General features: G+C 55.0%; 2 protein-coding genes across 7 annotated transcripts in view; both read right to left on the bottom strand.

The window, feature by feature from the left end:
* Nucleotides 1-703: 703 nt before the first annotated feature.
* Nucleotides 704-9,781, bottom strand: RNPS1 (RNA binding protein with serine rich domain 1). Of its 4 annotated transcripts, none has more exons than XM_006076810.4 (8): nt 9,648-9,781; nt 6,629-6,816; nt 6,232-6,387; nt 5,430-5,621; nt 5,140-5,242; nt 4,703-4,856; nt 2,102-2,243; nt 704-1,559 (listed from the first exon to the last, which is right to left on the bottom strand). In XM_006076810.4, exons 2-8 carry the CDS (start codon nt 6,697-6,699, stop codon nt 1,460-1,462), a joined length of 918 nt encoding a protein of 305 aa, XP_006076872.1. In that variant the 5' UTR covers nt 6,700-6,816; nt 9,648-9,781; the 3' UTR covers nt 704-1,459. The 4 variants fall into 4 exon arrangements, with proteins under 4 accessions (XP_006076872.1, XP_006076873.1, XP_044792116.1 ...); XM_006076811.4 differs by lacking the exon at nt 9,648-9,781 and adding an exon at nt 9,256-9,560; XM_044936181.2 differs by lacking the exon at nt 9,648-9,781 and adding an exon at nt 9,205-9,222.
* A 6,981-nt stretch (nt 9,782-16,762) lies between these two features.
* Nucleotides 16,763-17,666, bottom strand: part of ABCA3 (ATP binding cassette subfamily A member 3) — a 41,635-nt gene continuing 40,731 nt past the window's right edge. For all 3 annotated transcript variants that reach the window (XM_044936179.2, XM_044936178.2, XM_025274964.3), the window contains one exon: nt 16,763-17,498. In XM_044936179.2, coding sequence (XP_044792114.2) covers nt 17,367-17,498 — 132 coding nt within the window. In that variant the 3' untranslated portion in view covers nt 16,763-17,366. The remainder of the gene's footprint in view (nt 17,499-17,666) is intronic.

The following is a 17,666-nucleotide window of genomic DNA, read 5'->3' as shown; positions in this document are numbered from 1 at the left end:
GGCAGGTTGGACTGCACGTAAGTCACGGAGCCAGGGGTTTGCGCTCAGCGGCGGCCAGGGCCTGCGGGGACCCGGCTCCGGCCACCCCGCAGAGCGTGGGCACTGGAGCGCCACTTCCTGCTGACGACCAGACTTGCAGCTGCTAGCTTAGCCTGAGGCAGAACAGCCCGGTGACAGAGAACTGAACTTTCACCTTCTCAAGACTCAGCTCATTTCACCGGGGCTCCTCCTGGGGGAGGGGGCGACCGCTTCCCTTTGCCCTCAATCCTACTGAACACACACTGTGCTGGCGTTCGGTTTGAAAACGCTGGCACAGTAAGGGGCAAGGGATTATAATGTCTTAAGCGTTCTTCCTTCTGGAACAAACTCGTTTTTGAGGTGGGGAAGTTTTTCCATGGCCATCGAACACAGCAGTGAATGAGATCCACCTTTTTGGTCGGGCAGAATTCAAGGCTCCTGGAACACAGTTGATAACTCCCCTGGTGGTCCAGTGGTTAAGACTGTGCTCCCAAGGCAGGAGGTAGGATCCTGGCCAGGGAACTAAGATAAACACTTTCAAAGTTTTCCTGGTTAAAGTGTTTTGCAGCTATGACTTTGGAAATGAAACCAAATATTTATTTTAGGCAATTGTGTTTAATTTCCTCACAACTGACGCGGGCTTGGGGGGCAAGGGGCAGGAAGGAGGCAGTGAACCCAGCAGACATTGCACTCTAATCCTAGGTTTATTCAACACAGTTCTTTTAATCTACACAACAAAGTACAAACACAACATCATCTAAAATGCTACAAAGTTACAAAACTCAAAACAAAATTTATAGTACTGACTGTACAATAAAAGCTGAAAAAGCAATGTACACGTTGCCAAGGTAACCAGCAAGACCACCAAGAATACCAACACAGTGGAGTTGGGGTTCTGTGATAACCAGGCAGAGCTGGCTCTCAACAATTTCAGAAAGAGGGGTTTGCGTGTGTGTCCTTGCACACGGCTACGTGTGTAAAGAACCATTCTGGGCAGATGATGGGGGTGGTATTTGACCCTAGAAGTTAGAAGAGGACTCAGGCTGGGCCGGGCTAACAGGAATAGCAGTTGCCTAAAAGCATGCCTTTCCTGTGGGACCCCGAGGCCGGGCCCAGGTCATCTGTGGAATGGGAAAATGGGCTCCCCGGCTGGGGCTATCCCCCCACCTGGAGTCCCCTGCTCACCCCTGCTGGCTCTGCCACTAAACTGACTCTCAGAAACTAGAAACGTGGAATTGCTCTAGCTAGAAAACTGGAGAGCATCTTTACAAGCACGACCCCAGACCCACAACACTCCTGCCGCTGGAACCCCGCCGCTGGGGAGACGTCTGATCGCTGCCTCCACCTTGAAGCCTGCCCCGAGGGAAGAATCCCTGTGACCCCTCTGGAAACCAACAAGAGCGGTGGGAGGGAGTCGCAGGGGCGGAGCTCCGGGCCCCGCCTATCGGGAGGAGTTGGAGCTGGAGCGGCTGCGGTGGCGGCGGCGTCCAGGCGAACGGGACCGACGCCGCGCGGGCGAACGACGGCGTGGGGAGCGCGACCTGTGAGGAGAGGAGGACACAGTGTCAGACCGGAAACCCGGAAATCCATGCCCATGACCACAGGGGTGCAGCCGCCTTCACACAGAGCGGCATGGCTCTAACTTGCCAGTCATACAGCTAGATAGATCCCTCTGGGTGGCGCCGACAGAAGGCCTGGGACAGATGGAAACGTTCCGGAGACTAAGGGTTCTATCTCCGAGGGCCCTGAGGTGCAGCTGGCCAGCGCTAGCAGAGGAGGGACGGCTCAACCCCGGCCTCTGCCAAGGCTGTTCCCTACTCCTCTGACCCTTCGGGTCTTCTCACAGAGGGTGGGGAGGGGCCACGCCTTTGCGGATCCCTCAGTCGGGCAGCTCTTCCCTTCCCGGGCTGGAAGAACTCGAGGACCTCCAAGGCCTCCTGTGCTCATGCTGCTTCCCACCCCCATCAGGGGGCAGGCAGGGCTGGACAAGGCCCCGAAGTCACTGCCCCCTCACTTTGTTTTGTCAATAAATAAAGGGAAACTGGTCCTAATCAGCCCCCTATGAAACCCCAGAGTGACCCACCTTCTCCTCATCCGTGGGGGTGACCTGCGCCACATAGGAAGAGGTGGCAGCATCCTCCTGGGAGGGCTGAATCTCCGGGGGGGTGGCCGGGGCCAGGGGGCCAGCACAGCGGTGGCAGTGATCTCCTGGCCATCGATTTGTCCTATTGAAAAAAGGGTAAAGTCACAAAATACCTATCTAACAAGCACCTACCCTGGTGGGCAAGAAAGAAAGGAGCCTGGGGGAACAAGGACAACCCACTCTGGTCAGAGAGAAAAAGCTCATAATCGCTATCACTGGAGGTTTCCTCAGGAGACCCACTGGGGGGCAGGACCCTAACCCAGGACTCCATCTTGGTGTGCTGGATAGCCTTCTGGGGAAGCCCGTTCAGGTCGGCACCTAAAGAACAGGCAGGAGCCTGCTAAGCGAGGGGAGGGCTGTGCCCCCCTGAGCTGGAAGCGGGTGCTGTACCTGGACGTCCTCCTTGCAAGCAACGGGAACAGGGCAAAAGAGAGGAGCGAGGAGCGGGCTTCAGCAGGACAGAGATGGGGTGAAATATAAGAACTCAAGGGATGACAGGGAGGGACAATCCCGGGAGCCTGCTAATGGGTCAGGTGAAGGATGATCGGCACCAGGTGTCTGGATGAGGTGTGATTTGGGGGTGGAGGCGAGGGGGGAAGGGTTGTATTAGACAAAGAAGGAACTATTTCTGGGGTAGGGAACAAAGGACAGGATACTCAGGAGACTTCCAAGTCTGTCTCAAGAAAGTATGCAAAAAGTGCCTGGGGGGTGGGGGGAGTCTGTGTACCGCCAGTACTAAGCCAGACAAGTGAATGAAACTGCAAAACTGCATGGGGAGGCCGCTCAAATGGGGCATGACGAACCTGCGGGGTCTCAGGGAGAGAAAGAATGAAGGAAACTGAGGCAGAGACCCAACAATCCCAGGGGACCAAGCACAGCCAGTGTGTTCCCAAAGGGTGGGTGGCAGGCTCTTCTACCTTCTCAGCTTTTGCTTTCAAGAGAACTTGAGGTACTGACTCACGTCAGTACAAATCCAAGATGTGCACCTATGTTCGGAACATACTTGAAAGGCTACTAAGGTGGCCCTGGCCCATGAAAGTGAAAGTGAAGTCGCTCAGTCACATCTGACTCTTTGCGACCCCACGGACGGTAGCCTACCAGGCTCCACCGTCCATGGGATTTTCCAGGCAAGAATACTGGAGTGGGCTGCCATTTCCTTCTCCAGGGGATCTTCCCAAGCCAGGGATTGAACCCGGGTCTCCTGCATTGCAGACAGACGCTTTACTGTCTGAGCCACCAGGGAAGCCCAGGCCAAAAGCTATTCCTGGTTAGGTATTGCATGGGTACTGTGTAACAACAAAGGAAAAAAAAACAAAGAGAAAAAAAGGAGAAAAGTCATCCTCTAGCTGCTGCTGCTAAATTGCTTCAGTCGTGTCCGACTCTGTGCGACCCCACAGACAGCAGCCCACCAGGCTCCTCCGTCCATGGGATTTTCCAGGCGAGAGTACTGGAGTGGGGTGCCATAGCCTTCTCTTATCCTCTAGCTACCTGCCAGTAAAAACCAAGCCCTTCCATTTCTTTCTGGAGACTGAGTGGTTCCATTCAGCACAATACAAGAAGACAGAGAAAAAGTCCTACCAGAATCTTAAGACAAGGTGGAATATTTATCACCACACACATCCTGAATGTGTCTAAGCCTCCTAAATTTTTAGCAAGTGCTCAAGACTCCGTCAAACACAAGACTGACAGTCTCTAAAACAAAGGCATGACTCACAAAGTTAAGAGCTGATGCCTGCAGAGTGACGGCTCCCAGTTTATGCTGAACTCCTAAAAACACTCCAGGGGGATTTAAGGAGATGGAAAGACTTAGAAGTACCAAGGAAAATTTTGTACTATACAAACTCTACCAGGGTTCAAGGGCAATTATCTTTCAAACATGTAAGGGCCTCCAAGGATGCCAAGGTTCTCAGGGGTTCAGATTCTTCTCCCCACTCGGCCTGGCAGCCCACGTGGGGCTTGGGCAGTCCTGGCTCAGCTCAGCTGCCTGAAGGACAGAAGCAGCAAGGGCCCAGCGAAACCCACATTCCTTAAAATGCTGCCTATTCGAGATGCAAAACTGACAGATGTTCACAGTCCTTCAAAGGTTGTCAAAGCCAATACAAAGTGGCTGTAAACGTCATCAACAGTTAAGATGCATTTTAGGAAAGAGGTAAAATTTGTGGATTTAGAAAGTTATCTTAAAAATGCTAAGTTTTAGCAATACAAAAAGTAACTCAGGATTAAAGAAAACATTCCCATATAAAAATGTTTCATTATAGTCAAATACTTTGTGAAGAAAAAAAATCCTTCATTTGATCCTTAAGTTTTAACAGATTGAAATATTATTAAAATGCTAATATATTCATATTTGATGAATACTTTTTCAAGAATAAGGCTCTGTAAAACATGTTTTTGGTAAACACACACCCACTGAATAAGAACTGGAATCTTGACAGAGCTCCAAGAAAATTCTCACATGCAGCCAGACTGGAAATCAATTCTCATCACACCAGGTATGGTGGGCAGCTGGTCTGGGACAGGTCAGAACAGGGCTGGACTTACCTCCGTCCATGTGCTTCAGCGCCTTCTCAGCCTCGTCTGGATTCTCAAACTCCACATAGGCATAGCCTTTAGACAAATGGGGGTGCATCCTTTCTACAGGCATGTCAATCATTTTAATTTTCCCATAGGTGGAGAATATCTCCATGATGTGATCCTAGGGAGGAAGAAGGGTCACTTAGGCTCACCCTCCCATCACTTGTGTAGAAGTCAGAGAACTTGCCACACAATGACCACACCCTCAGCACCCTAAGCACACACAAAATATATTCCATTAAAAGAAATAACCAGTGCTCTACTTAGTCACATGCCACCAACTCAGCCCTCAGAAATGCTGCATTCCACATTTACCTTCTGGCAGAGGCGGGCTTCTCATTTTCCATTTTAAACATCTGCAAGAATCACCCCAATGTCCACTGGACAGAAGCAGGATTCCTCACCTTGGTCACATTCCTGGTGAGCCGCCCAATGTGTACTTTGGTGGGTTTAGGGGAAGGGCTCCGCCTTTTCCTTTCCTTTTCATCTCTTTTGGGTGGTTTGGACCTAATTGAAAAATACAGAATCCTATTAAGACAGTGAAACTCCTTTTTTGGTCTACCTTGGTAATAACTAATGGTAACCGTACAGCCCCAGTCTGTAAATTTAGGTCCCAGATAACTCATGAGTTTTGGAGGCAATCCCCTGAACTGACCAGTCCCCCGTGGAGAAGAGGGGCTGGAAGGGGGCTCACTTGGAGCGGGAACGCCGCCTGTTGTCATGTCTGCGCCGAGAAGGGCTCGGGGAGCCCGAGGAGCTGCTGGAGCTGGAGCTGCGCGACGTGCTGGAACTTCCCGAGCGGCTTGAAGCCGAAGACGAGCTGGAGCCGCTGCTGGAGCCCGTGCTGGTGCTGGAACCTGAGCTGGAGGTAGAGCTGGAGCGGGACCTGAGGGGCGAGAGGGAGGGGTCACCGGCAGGAGCAGTGCTGCCTCACCACAAACAAGTCAAGAGGAACCACCGGGCTCGTATTCTGAAGCCCCAAGGCTTTCCCCAGCACCCACGGACACCCTCCAGCCCCGTCCTAACAAAGCCCTCGCAGGGGCAGAAACAGCATATGTACCGTGCAGTGACAGGACTGCTTCCTACCTACACAGAAGCCTTGCCTACTGGGAGGAAAAGGAGCAGTCTGGCAAGTCAGAGCCCCCGACTCAGCTTGGAAGGCAGCTACTGACTGACACAGGCTGGTTTTCAACAGAAGGAAAAGGAAAGAGCCAGGCTAGGATGATCCAACCACAACTCCAAATCAAAAGCACGCGAGAGATAAGCGTAACTCAAGATGCTGCATTCCTAATACCTCCACAAAAGAAAAAAAAAACCATACCAACACTGTCCTCTGTATGACCAGAGCAAAGCCCAGACCAGTCTGCCATAAATTAGTAATCTGAGTGCTTTCCTTATCCATAAAAAGAAAGAACACTCTGCAGGCTCTTTGGGAAAGCAGAGGGCCATGGCTTGGGAAGTAAGGCCCTGGCAAGGCCCTGACCTGCCAGCCCCACCTGGTGCTGCTGCTCCCGCTGGAAGCGCTGCGCCTCTTCCGAGTCTTATCCCTGCCGCGATCCTTCTCGCTCGACTCCTTAGTGGCCCCTTTATCTTTAGAACGGTCCTTGGACTTCTCATCAGAGCGGTCTTTGCGTTTGGTGGGAGAAGGCGCCCTGGACAGTGAGGGAGAGTGTGAGATGACATGCCCCTTGGGCTGAACCCTGAAACCACAGCACAACCCAAAAGGGGATGCAAAGGGCTACAGAAACCCCAGACAACCACAGAGCACAATGGTTTGTGGCTTAGGACACTTTCACTGTAAAATTCAAGATATTTCCAATGTCCCCCTTTCTGAGGGTCCCTAGCAACGAGCACCCCCAAAGTAGCACTAGAAAAATCTGACAGAAGGATTACCTAGTGCTGGACTTTTTATTATTTTCTTTGACTCCTAGCAAGCTCTTCTTTTTCACTCCTGATAAATCCATTCTCCCCTTCTGAGGTGTTCAAAGCAGCAATGGCGGCCTCACTTATCTGAACTCTCACGTCTAACTTGAGTCTGAGAAACGATCCCTAATCGATTGCAATTTACGCCAAAGTGCAGCCTAATAACAAGATAAAAGGATTCACAGAGTAAATTGGCAAGGCAACAAATCTACTTTGCAGTCAAAAGCTGAGCATAGGAGCAGGCAACAAGTAACACAGTCAGCAGTGTGCATCTACCAAGCCAGGAACACCCGGGCCGGGTCGATTTCCTCAGGGGATCCTCCCCCCACAGGAGGCACGTGAAGAACCGTCAGCTCAGCTTGTCTTTTTCTTAAGCAATGGTGTGGGTGGTGGGGTCCTGTTCTTTGACAGGTAGTACAATGCCCATTTCTCACCCGTTTTACAGTGAGCCCTCTACAGTCCTTTAGAGACACTACAGGAGCACATTTGCAGGCAGAGCAGAGAAAACCCTAAGTGACAGGATTCGACCTCGCTTCACTGCTGGAATCTTTGCAGGATACACTGTATAGATATTATGACTGGAAGCAAAAACCATTATGACTGGTACCAGTATCAAAACATTTAATAACCAAACAAATGAAACATCCCCCATGGACATTTAAAAAGCAGTAAAGTGAGACAAAACATAACAGAAACGTAACCTGTAGAATCTAGGTGGTGGTTCTGTGACTATTTGGTGCACTGAATTTTTTTAGCTTTTCTGTGTGCTCACATTTTTGGAAATGGATGCATTCACCACATGTAAGGGTTTAGCTAAGTTCCAGGGCTGCAGCATGTACTCAGTAAAAGGTCATCAGTAAATACTATTCAAGAACAAACTATTAATTCATTATGTGCTCTGTTTCCTGGGGCTGTTGCCTTTAAGTATTTCCAGTGAGGTTTTGTGCAATTTGTTTCAGTTGTGGAAGCAAAGATCTCAGGATGTTAGCCTCAACTACTCCTATCTCACCTTCCTGTAAGTAACCTGGACACAGCCCACCAATCGGGATCCTGTTTCCATGTGCGCAGTGCTGCCAAAATGCTGGATAAACATTCTGACTCAAGAAAGAGTGCCCAGCTGTGGACAAACAAATGCGAGTGCAAACGAGAGTATTACCTGTGCTGTTCTTTTCCAGGGCTATAAAGTCTTTTTAGACATTATGTCTTAAAATGAGAGGGCATATACAAAAAAAGAAGCCAAAATTAAAAAAAAAAAAAAAAAAAAAAAAAAAAAAAAGGCACTACAGACACTCAGTAACCTGTCTGTAACACTCAGCCACATTGTAACGGTTAGCGTGCTTGCTTGGACAATCAGTGAGTATAATTCAGTGCTTAAGAGTCTGAAGTCCCCCTGCTTGGGGTCTGATTCAAGGCTTTGTATCAATCCCTTAATCATTCTGAGCCTCAATTTCTCATCAGCATTAAGGAGAGACAGACAGTTCCTACACTTCATAGCTGTTAAGAATATAAACCAAATTAACCGATAAAAGAGTCTTGGGGATCTAGTTAAGGCTCAACAGATGTTAGCTAATATTAGAAGAAAGGCTTTGGAGGCTTTTCTCTGAGGCAAATTCTTGGCTCTGAAGTCACACAACCTCTGAATGATTAGCAGGGGTCCCTGGACTGCCCCCATTATGATCACCAAGAGTAGCACTGTCCAATAGAAAGAGAGCCAGCTACAAGAGTACTCTAAAATTTTCTTGGAGCCACGTTGCAAAAAAAAATTAGTTAACAGATGAAGTTAACTGTGAGTAATGTATTTATCTGACACACTACACCCCACTCTTTTCACCAATCAGCATACAAAATGATTAATAAAATATCCATGCTTCCCCATGCTAAGCTTTTTAAAACACATCAATTTGAACTAGGTACATTTCAAGTACTCAGTAGCCACGTGTGGTCAGAGGCTACCTTATTACACAGCTGACCTAGAATACATATTCCAGGGCCCTACCCCAGTCCTAAAGATCTGCTCTTTGTAGTTTGTGAAAACAAGCACCACCGTTTATTCTTAAAACTCAATCAAGACCACATAGTAAGGGAAAGCTTTTCTGGGTATGGCCAGAGGGCTAGAAAGCAAAGGTTGATTCTGTTTACACAAGTTCAGGTAACAGGACCGTGGTTACCTCCCCCATCCTCTGGAAAGGTGCGCGTCCAACAGCCAAAAATAGGAGAGAACAATTAGTTATATCTCGAGTACATGGCATTTCAGTTCACATCTTCGGAGCACCTTCTCCATTTAAAAGTAAATTTCAGGTACAATTCATTAGACTGGGAAAGGCCACGCCTCTGCTCCGTCGATTTAACCTTTCCGTATCCTCTCTTTTGGGGTTACCCGTCAAACTGGGCTCCAAGACATTAGGGGCCGTATCCCCAAGGGCTAGCACCGGGAACGGCACACAGGAACCCCGCAGACGTTCGTGGAGTCGATGTTGGAAACTAATAGCTTCAAAGGGAGGGTCAGTCGGTCACCCAGGGCACCCCAAAAAGCATCTCGTACCCACCGGCCCCGGCCCCGCACGCGACCTCGGCGCCCCGCGTCCGCGTTCACTCACAACTCCCCAGTCCAGGAGCCGGGCCGCGGGCGCTTCCAGGGCAGGGCCCGGCGTTGCGGGCCTGGGTCTCCAGCCCGGTGAGAGGGCCTGGACGGCGGAGGCCGAGTTCCCGGCCGCTCCGAATCCCGCGGGCCTCACTGATCCCACTGCAGAGCCGAGGAAACTAGGGCGCCCTTCCGCCCGCCGCGGCCCCGACCACTTCCGGGCCGCAGCTTCGGCGCCTCCCACTAAGCCCGCCCCGGGCCACACTCTTTCTTCTCAAACCCGGAGCGACGCCACAGGCCCCGCCGTCACCACCGCGTGGCCAGGGAGCGGGCCGGCTCCACGATGCGCCCCGCCGAACCTGGCGGGCGGCCCCCCAAGCTCGGATGGGGTCGGATTCCGCTACTTACATCTTCCCGCCGCCGCGACCTCCTCCCGCTCTTCTCAGCCTCAGAGGGCGGCGCGGCTCTGGCGTCAGGATTAGGGAGCGGGAAGGCGCGGTCGTCCGGCGCGCAGCGATGACGTCGAGCCCCTCGGCCAATGGGCGCGAGCGAGAGTGTTAAAGGGCCAAGGCCTGTTTGGGAAGAGACGCGTCGGGGCGCTTACTCCGGAGGGTCGGCCAGGGCTGCCCCGGGCGGGCTGCACGCCTCGTGGGGCCATCAAGCTGGCAGCTCTCTGCGGCTGGGAGGGCTGGTTCGTGCAGGCAGTTCGCTGGCTGGCGCGGAGAGGGTTAAGGCGGCCGCGGGCCCGCCCCTCTCCGTGCGCGTGCGCACCGGCCGTGCTGCGGGCATGGCGGCGTCCCGGGTCCCTGGGCTCCGGACCCCGCTGCTTCCTGGAGGTTCCCGGGCGGCCCGGCGGCGGGGTTGGAGGAAGAGTGCGCAGGCGCTGCACGCTCTGGCGGCTTGCCGTTGGCACCCTTAGGGCGGAGGCGGCTTCGCGAGCAGGGCAGTTGCGGGGATGGGTTCGTGCAATTACCGCTCATGGCGTGAGGGGTGACCCTGTAGGCGCAGATTCTGTGCCAGCGGAATTGTACCGGGAGGACAAGGCAGGGGGTAGTGCAGCCGGAACGAGCGGGCTGCAGAAGGCAGGGTGGAAGACAGTGTGCAGAAGGGAACGCGCCTCCGAGGAGCTGACCCTGCCGCTGAGGCCTGCAGTAGAACAAGGCCTGAGGCCGCTGAGGCCTACCTTCATGCTCGGCAGAAGGAACAAATGGTGCGAAGGCTCCTTGGAAGAAACCGGGGCTAGGAAGGTGGAGATTAGCGTTTGGAGGAACAGAGAACCTGTGCAACATACGACGCCAAGGCTTCATCCTGCACTGTCAGAGCCTTCTGGCAAAGGCAGGAAGCTGAGGGTTAGAGGCCCAGGACCAGGCAGGAGGCTGTCGGAGTAAAACCTGGCGCTGAGCGGGCCAGGGCTTGCGGGTTTGTTTACCTTTGTGTCCCTCCCCTCTCCGAGCTGCGCCTGGCAGGCAGTCAACGTTTCGTGACTGTTAGTGGGGGAGAAGAAGTTACGCTCCCACTCTAGACGGGCGTGTGAAATGGTAGGTGCCGCAAGGAAGGGAAGGGAACAGATTCAAGGCTCTCTTGTGGGGGAAGGAACCAGTGTAGCTTGGAGATGGATCAAATATCAGGGGAAAGGACAGGACAGACCAGCATGGGGCTTGGTGGCTCCGGATGGATGGGTTGATCTGTGATTGAAGTCTTCGAGTCATTGCTTTCTTCTCCATGTAGTTTTCCCAGCCAGTGGATGGTGGCCCCTTCCCTTCATCCAGTTCCTCTGGCCCTGTCCAAGGTGTCAAGTGTGCCCGTAAAACTAGCCTGGGCTGAGGGGCATCTGAGGAGTTGGGGATGGAAGACAGTTCCGGGGGCGGAGGGTGGGGTGGGCAGCCTGCCTTTTGTGTCCTCTGCCTTGGCACCAGCATACCTGGGAGGTGGGAGTTGGCAGTCAGTCTGGGTCCCTGTTCCCCTCTGCATTTAGATTTGGGGAGGGGGGTACTTATTTCTGCATCACTGTCACAGCTGCCATGGCCACTGATGGAGGCCTATGTGGGACAGAAGTGTGGCTCAGGCCCTGCACCAATGAAGAGGCCCAGAGGGTCGGTGTTGTGGGGGGGTGGGGGTGGCCTTGGTGGATCAGGCCTGCAGCACCCGGAAGTCTATAAGGAAGCCACGGCAGCGTGTCAGAGCCCCATATTCAGTGCCACATCAGTGTGTGCTGGGAAGGCTTGGAATCCAGAGCCTTTGCCCAGGGACACAGTGACACCCAAAGTGGGCATAGGGCAAGCCCGTGATCACCACCATGGCAGAAGGAGGGTGGAGACACAGCCATCTGGAATCTGGGTTTTTTTTGTTGTTGTTGTTAATACTCTACAGTAATAGAATTTGGCATGCAAGTAAATTTTTTTTTAACACATTTTATATTAAATGTAAAAGCATGATTTATTCATTTATGAATTTAATCCAATGTTTCTAAATATTGTTGATTTCATTATCAAGTGTGTTATCAGCTGTTGAGCTTTACAATTTTGAGCATCTTGGCTTTTGCCATTTTGAGACTCAGCACGATGTGTTTGGAAGGAACATGAGAGAATAAAACTCTGGAGGTCCCCCAACTCCAGCCTTCCAGGAGTCCTGGGTTCCTTTCCACCCAGCCCCCGGTGCCAGCTTGCTGAGGCCACGGAGATTGAAGGCCCAGGAGCTGTGGCCTTTAGGGACCTCAGGAGGTGGTTGGTGTAGGTTTGATGGATGGGGTGGGCAGGGCTTCCCTGGTCAGGGCCCTGGGCAGCTAGCCCCAGGCCTGGAGCTCCAGATCGTAGGCATCCTGGGGCCCTGGCCAGTGTCCTGAGCCCGTCTCCCTTAACCCCCAGGGTCGAGGCCCACCTGCTGATAATGTAGGGCTCCACTCACTTTGGGGAGCATGCCCCCATCAAGGCATACCGTCTCCCTGCCTTTATCTGCTATGGGCCTGGCGGCCTCTGCAGTGCCTGCCCTTGCAGGCTGGTACCCTGCACACTGAAAGGGCCAGGGAGTGCCTGGGCTGTGTTGGAGGTCATGAGGGCCACACAGGAGCTTTGAGCAGGCATTTGCATCCACTTGTAAAGCATGTCAAGGAAGCATGTCTGCCCACTGCTGACAGACTCTGCCAAGGGCAGGCATGGTCCAGCCAAGCGGAAGAAAGGGGTTTGGGTGGGGTCAGGGCAGTTGTAATGTATCGGTGACCCTGGGAGAGGCATTAGAGGAGGGGGTGGGTCAAAGGGGACTGACTCCTGTCTGCAGGGGTGAATGCCTGCAACCCCCAAAGGAGCCTTGGAGGTGGAGGTGCCCAGCGGGAGGTGCTGACCTGTCCGTCTCGGGAGCCAGGCTGCATCTGAAAGAGCCAGCCAGCTGTGAGGGTCTGTAGTTGTGGGGAGGCCTCCCTGGCTCTGTGTTTCCGCGGTGTGGGGGCTTCAGGTCCTGAGCACCCCCTGACCCCGAGAGACACAGACTGCCCAAAGGAGGGGCTGTAGGCCCCGGGAGCCACTGAGTGATGGGCCTGGGGGCTCGTGCTGGTTTTCATGCCTGAAACCCCATGTCCATTTCTGCCCCAGGGAGGTCAGGCACTCCAGGTATCACTATATCTGAGCTGCCCACCCTGGGGCAGGGCACAGGGAGGGCGTGGCCAGGGAAGGGGGCAGGTGTGCCCTATCACGGGGTGAGCCACTGTGGCCCCAGGCCTGCTCTGGCCATCTGCAGCCAGTGGACTTGGGGCTTCTCCGACCTTTGAGGCCTCTCACGCTGGCATCCGTGGGGTGTGGGCTGGGCCCCAGGAGTGGGGCCTGGGCAGCCCTGTGTGTTGAGGAAGGAAGGCAGGGCCCCCGCTCCCCGGGCCTGACCCCAGCTTCAGTGCCGCCAGCTTGGAGCCCAGGCCACGTGTGCCCGTCAGGCGCGATGGGACTCTGGGCGAGGTGCTGTGCTGCCTCCTGGCTGTCTCTCCTGCGGGGCCTGTGGGGATCTGCCATCCTGATGCCCCTCCTCGGGCAGCCTCCTGGCCCACCTTTACCCTGAACCCTCCTTAGGGTGCCCTGCCCTCTCCTGGGGAAGGGAGAGGGACTTCAGGAGCTTGGGGTCAGGCCTGAGCTAGGGTTCAGGGAATGGGGCCTTGTGTCTGGAGAGTGGACACTGTATACTTGGCCTGCTGGCTTTAGCTGAGGAATCAGGTGAACAACCTAACCCTGACCTTGGTGTTGGGGGTACCTCGTGGCACCCCTGTGGGTCTTCTTGATGCAGAAAGGGGTGGAGTTGAGCCTCTCTCAAGCCAGGATGGGCTGTCTGCAGGTGTAGCTCGGACCCCTAGCACAGACAGCGGGGTGTCGATGAGGGTGGGTGGCACTCACCTTCACACTGACCAATCTGTGTGGGTATGGGGGTCCCAGGGGGCCTTGCTAGCTCATCCCACGAGCATTGCACTTGTCCCCAGTGGTGAACTGAACAGCAGCTGGTGTGGGGCTGGTGTGGGGTGTCCCTCAGATGGAGCCGCAGGAGCTGACTGTCCCAGCTGGCAGTCTAGCCGTGGGCTGGACTTTTGGAACCCTCCACCCCCACCCCCACCCCGGTCCCCTGCTGTCGTTCCCAGGCTCTGGCCCCACAATGGTGAAGTCTGAGTGCCCTGGGGCCTCAGGACGCCACCACCTGTGTGTTCGAGGACTGGACTGAGTGTTCAGTGGAGCTGGGGTTGAGTCCAGCCCAGGCAGGCGGGGCTGGCCCCTCCTCCACCTGCCTGTGTGGTAGTTCCCAGTCTGTGAGTGCCTGGGACCTGCCTTCCAGCCTTCCCCTGGAGGTGCTGACCTTGGCTCCCTCCCCCATTTTGCTGGGCTGTCTCTGCCTCAGTCTTTCTGCTGCTTTGTTAGTCTGGGCCCAGGGGTCCCCCAAGGTCACCTGACTGGGGTGACCTTGGCTTCCTCTCAAGTGCCGGGCTAAAGATTTGGGGTTGGAATTTGCCCAGAAACTGTCCAGTTTGTTTTGCTTTTCTGAGCCCTTGCAGCCCCAGGGCTAGGGCCCTCTGGCCGGGGTGGGGTGGGGAAGTGGACCCTGGGGTTTGGCCACAGACCAGCGGAGTGACCACACCCCGGTCTTCCTGGCTGAGGCGGGGTCTCATCAGCCCAGGTGGACAGTGAAGGCATGGTGGGGGGGACACTTCCTCTATGAGGCAGCCTGCCCAGCACAGTCACTGCGGAGACTGCGGTTGTCTCCTGGTATCGGGGGTTCTTTTGGCGGGGGGTGCCTGGCTAAATAAGACTGTGTGTCCCAGCTTCCTGCATCTGGTGCGGACATGAACCTGCGTTCTGGATGATGACAGGGACACAGAGCATGTAACAGTCAGGAGCTCTGCCCTTCTGCTCGGCCCCCTGCTTCCTGGTCACTCATCCCACATTTTGGTGGCACCTTGGACCCTGGAAAGTGACCTTGAGGAGGGAGGCTTATACCTCGATGGAGCAGGCAGGGGAGTCTGGCTCCCTGAGACCTTGACCACCGGTGCGGAACATCTGCCTTCTCTGGACTTTGTACTCAGCAGAGAAATAAACTCTTGTCCTTTGTAAACCCCTGCAGTGTGGTTTTCTGGTGTGTGTAGCAGGCCCAGTGCAGTTTCATTCCACAGGGGCTGCTCTGGTGACCATCTACCTGGCAGCCCTTCCCCACGGTGAAGGCAGAGGAGGGGCTCGACCTCAGGCCCACTCGCTGACCCCGGGCATGATCGCCCTCCCCTTCCTTCCTGAGGGCCCTCGGTTCTGGGTGCAGCCGTCAGGCTGAAGGATGGCCCCTGTGTCCGCCGACGGTCTCAGCTGAGCCACACTGCGGGCAGGACTCTTCCACAGCCCTGGCTCTCAGCCCTGTCGTGATCTCTAGCCCTCAGGAGCTGAGACCAGGCCGTGCAGGCAAGGAAGGCATGACCTCGGCCCTGGCGGATGTGGCAGCCATTTGGGGCCAGCATCTCTAGGGACTGTCTGGACTGGGAAGTCTGAGTAGAGTGGACAATGCTGGGGGTGGGGGTGGGGGGAACAGGCTGACCCTCCTGTTGGGGAGCCTGTGGGTCCTGCCCCCAACCCTGGGCTTGGAGCTGCCACAGCCCAAAGCAAACCACCAAGGCTGCGGTGGGGGCTTCTGAGGCCCTAATCCTGGTTCTTCGAGGACACATGGCTCCAATGCTGGGTTCCCAGCAGCCTCGCAGATGACTTGGGGGTGCCACATGGACCCTAATGGCTCTTGGGGTGTCTCCTAAGCGACACCAGTGTGCCAGAGGGGAGGCACATGGCAGCGTGGTTCATCTCCCACCTGCCGTGCGCCTCCCCTCTGGTGCCCGCTGCTGCAGCTAGGCTGTGCCTACACCCTCCTTTCCACGCCTGCTGACAGGGTTTTGGATCACCAGAGCCCCGCTTTCGTCCTGCCAGTCTCCCGCGCGTCTCCACCTCATCTCCCATCAGCAAGCCCACTTCTTCCTGGGCCTGTGCCGTCTGATCTCAGTGTGTGTGCCTCACACACGCTGTCCTTCAGTCCTGAGCACCTTTCCTCACACCATGTTTTGTGGCATCAAAGGGAAAAATGATGAATTTCTAAATTTTTAGTGTAGGGGTTAAGGTTAAAAGCAAGGCCAGGATGCCCTGCAAGAGGGCTGCTGGGGGACACGCAGCCCGGCCCTGCTGGCCTCTGTCCTCCGCTCAGAACCGGCAAACCCAACCTGGCTGCAGCAGCCACGCCCCTGCAGACAAGCCGCAGCCCACCTCTCGGACGTTTGCTGCCGGGCAACGTTCAGGGCTGCAACCACCCCTGTGTGTATTTTAATAACACGTAACTAAATGAGAATGTTATGAAGATCTTTAAAGGGAGTGACAGCTACTGGAAATTATTTTCAGCATTCATAAACTTCGAGAGACTAATAAAAATGAAAGTTGAAACTGTACCAGATGAACCAAAACCAAATCTTTTCTAAGCCCATGAATTCTAATGGACTGTAAAAGGCCCAGAGATTCAAGTCACAGGGATTTAGAAAGCTGTAAGAAATAAGGATGCACCCACCAAAAGGGAGCTGACGCCGAAGAAGACACTTCTGGAAAATGGTGTTGAGCCTACAAGCAGCCCTGGAGCCAGAGGCCCCTGGCTCACCCAGATCCTCACCCTCCTCCACCAACCCTGCCTTCCTCTTTCCTCACCCTGGATGGAGGGTCTGTCGAGTGGCCATTTATCCAACCTGCTTTTGTACTTGTAGTTTAGGCTTCTTCCACAGCAGTGAGTTCTGTAAATTTACTGCAAATTGAGAAAAACAAGCTCTTGCTTTCGTCTGTTTTTTTTTTTTTTGGCCATGCCTTGCAGCATGTGGGATCTTTGTTCCCCGACCAGGGATCAAACCTGAGCCCCCCTGTATTGGGAGTGTGGAGTCCTGCTGGACCACCAGGAAGTCCCCCTGCTCTCATCTAGAACTTGATACAGGAGGCTTGTCTGGGGCTGGGTGGGTGCCGGGGCCGCGGGCCCATCTCGTGACTCACAGACCACGGTTGCCTTCTCTCCCAGCCTTTATTTTCCAGACAATCACTGCGCGTTAGGTGCGCCCTCCACGGACAGCCGCTTGGCCCCAGGTGGTCCCCGACTGGCTTCCCGGCCCGTGGCGTCCCCCTGGAAGACGCCGGTGGGATGATGCCGGGTGCAGGGCTGGCTCCGTCTGGTGCAGCGTCCACGCTCTCTGGAGAGGGGCTCCCAGGACACGCAGCCATGCTGGGAGCCAAGACCTCAGAGCCTAATCCAGCCACGTGGCCCCTGGGGATGGCGACGGGCACCCCACTGTCCATACCCAGGCAGCCCATGAGCCGGCTGCCCTGGCCTGCTGGCCTCCCACTTCACCAGGTGTGAACGTTGGGGTGTGGCTGTGCCCTTGGCCCAGACCCGCGGCCTGCCCGCACAGATGGTCGTGATTCCGGAGAGCGGGCTCGGGACCACCTGAGACGCAGGCCCACCTGGGCTGCTTCTCGGCTCAAGGGTAGCGACACACCGGTCCATGCTGTGCCTTGATTCTCATCTCCATCGTAGAGAACACCGATCAGAAAAGAGGTGTGGGGCGGGGTGGGCGTGGAGGGAGAGGACGCCCACCGAGCGCTCGGCTCCTCACGGACCCGCGTCCTCGGCGGGTGGCTGCAGGTGGGCGAAGCTCAGGAAGACCTGCTCCAGTGAGGTCTGGCTCACGGAGTAGTCATCCACCCCGTACTTCTCCTTGGCCTTCTCCAGAACGCCAAACACCTGGGGGAGTGGAGAAGCTGCTGTCAGCCAGGCAGGGCCTGGTACCTTGGCGGGTCTGGGAGTCCTCTGGCCATAGTGGGTGGGAAGGGCACCAGAAATCCCACCCCTGCCTGGGGTGAGTGGGCCTGGGTTCCACACCCCACCCTGACTCTTCCCAGCTGTGGTCCC

This window comes from Bubalus bubalis, chromosome 24 (assembly GCF_019923935.1).
Source record: "Bubalus bubalis isolate 160015118507 breed Murrah chromosome 24, NDDB_SH_1, whole genome shotgun sequence".
NCBI lineage: Eukaryota > Metazoa > Chordata > Mammalia > Artiodactyla > Bovidae > Bubalus > Bubalus bubalis.
This window is presented reverse-complemented; position numbering and strand designations above follow the sequence as displayed.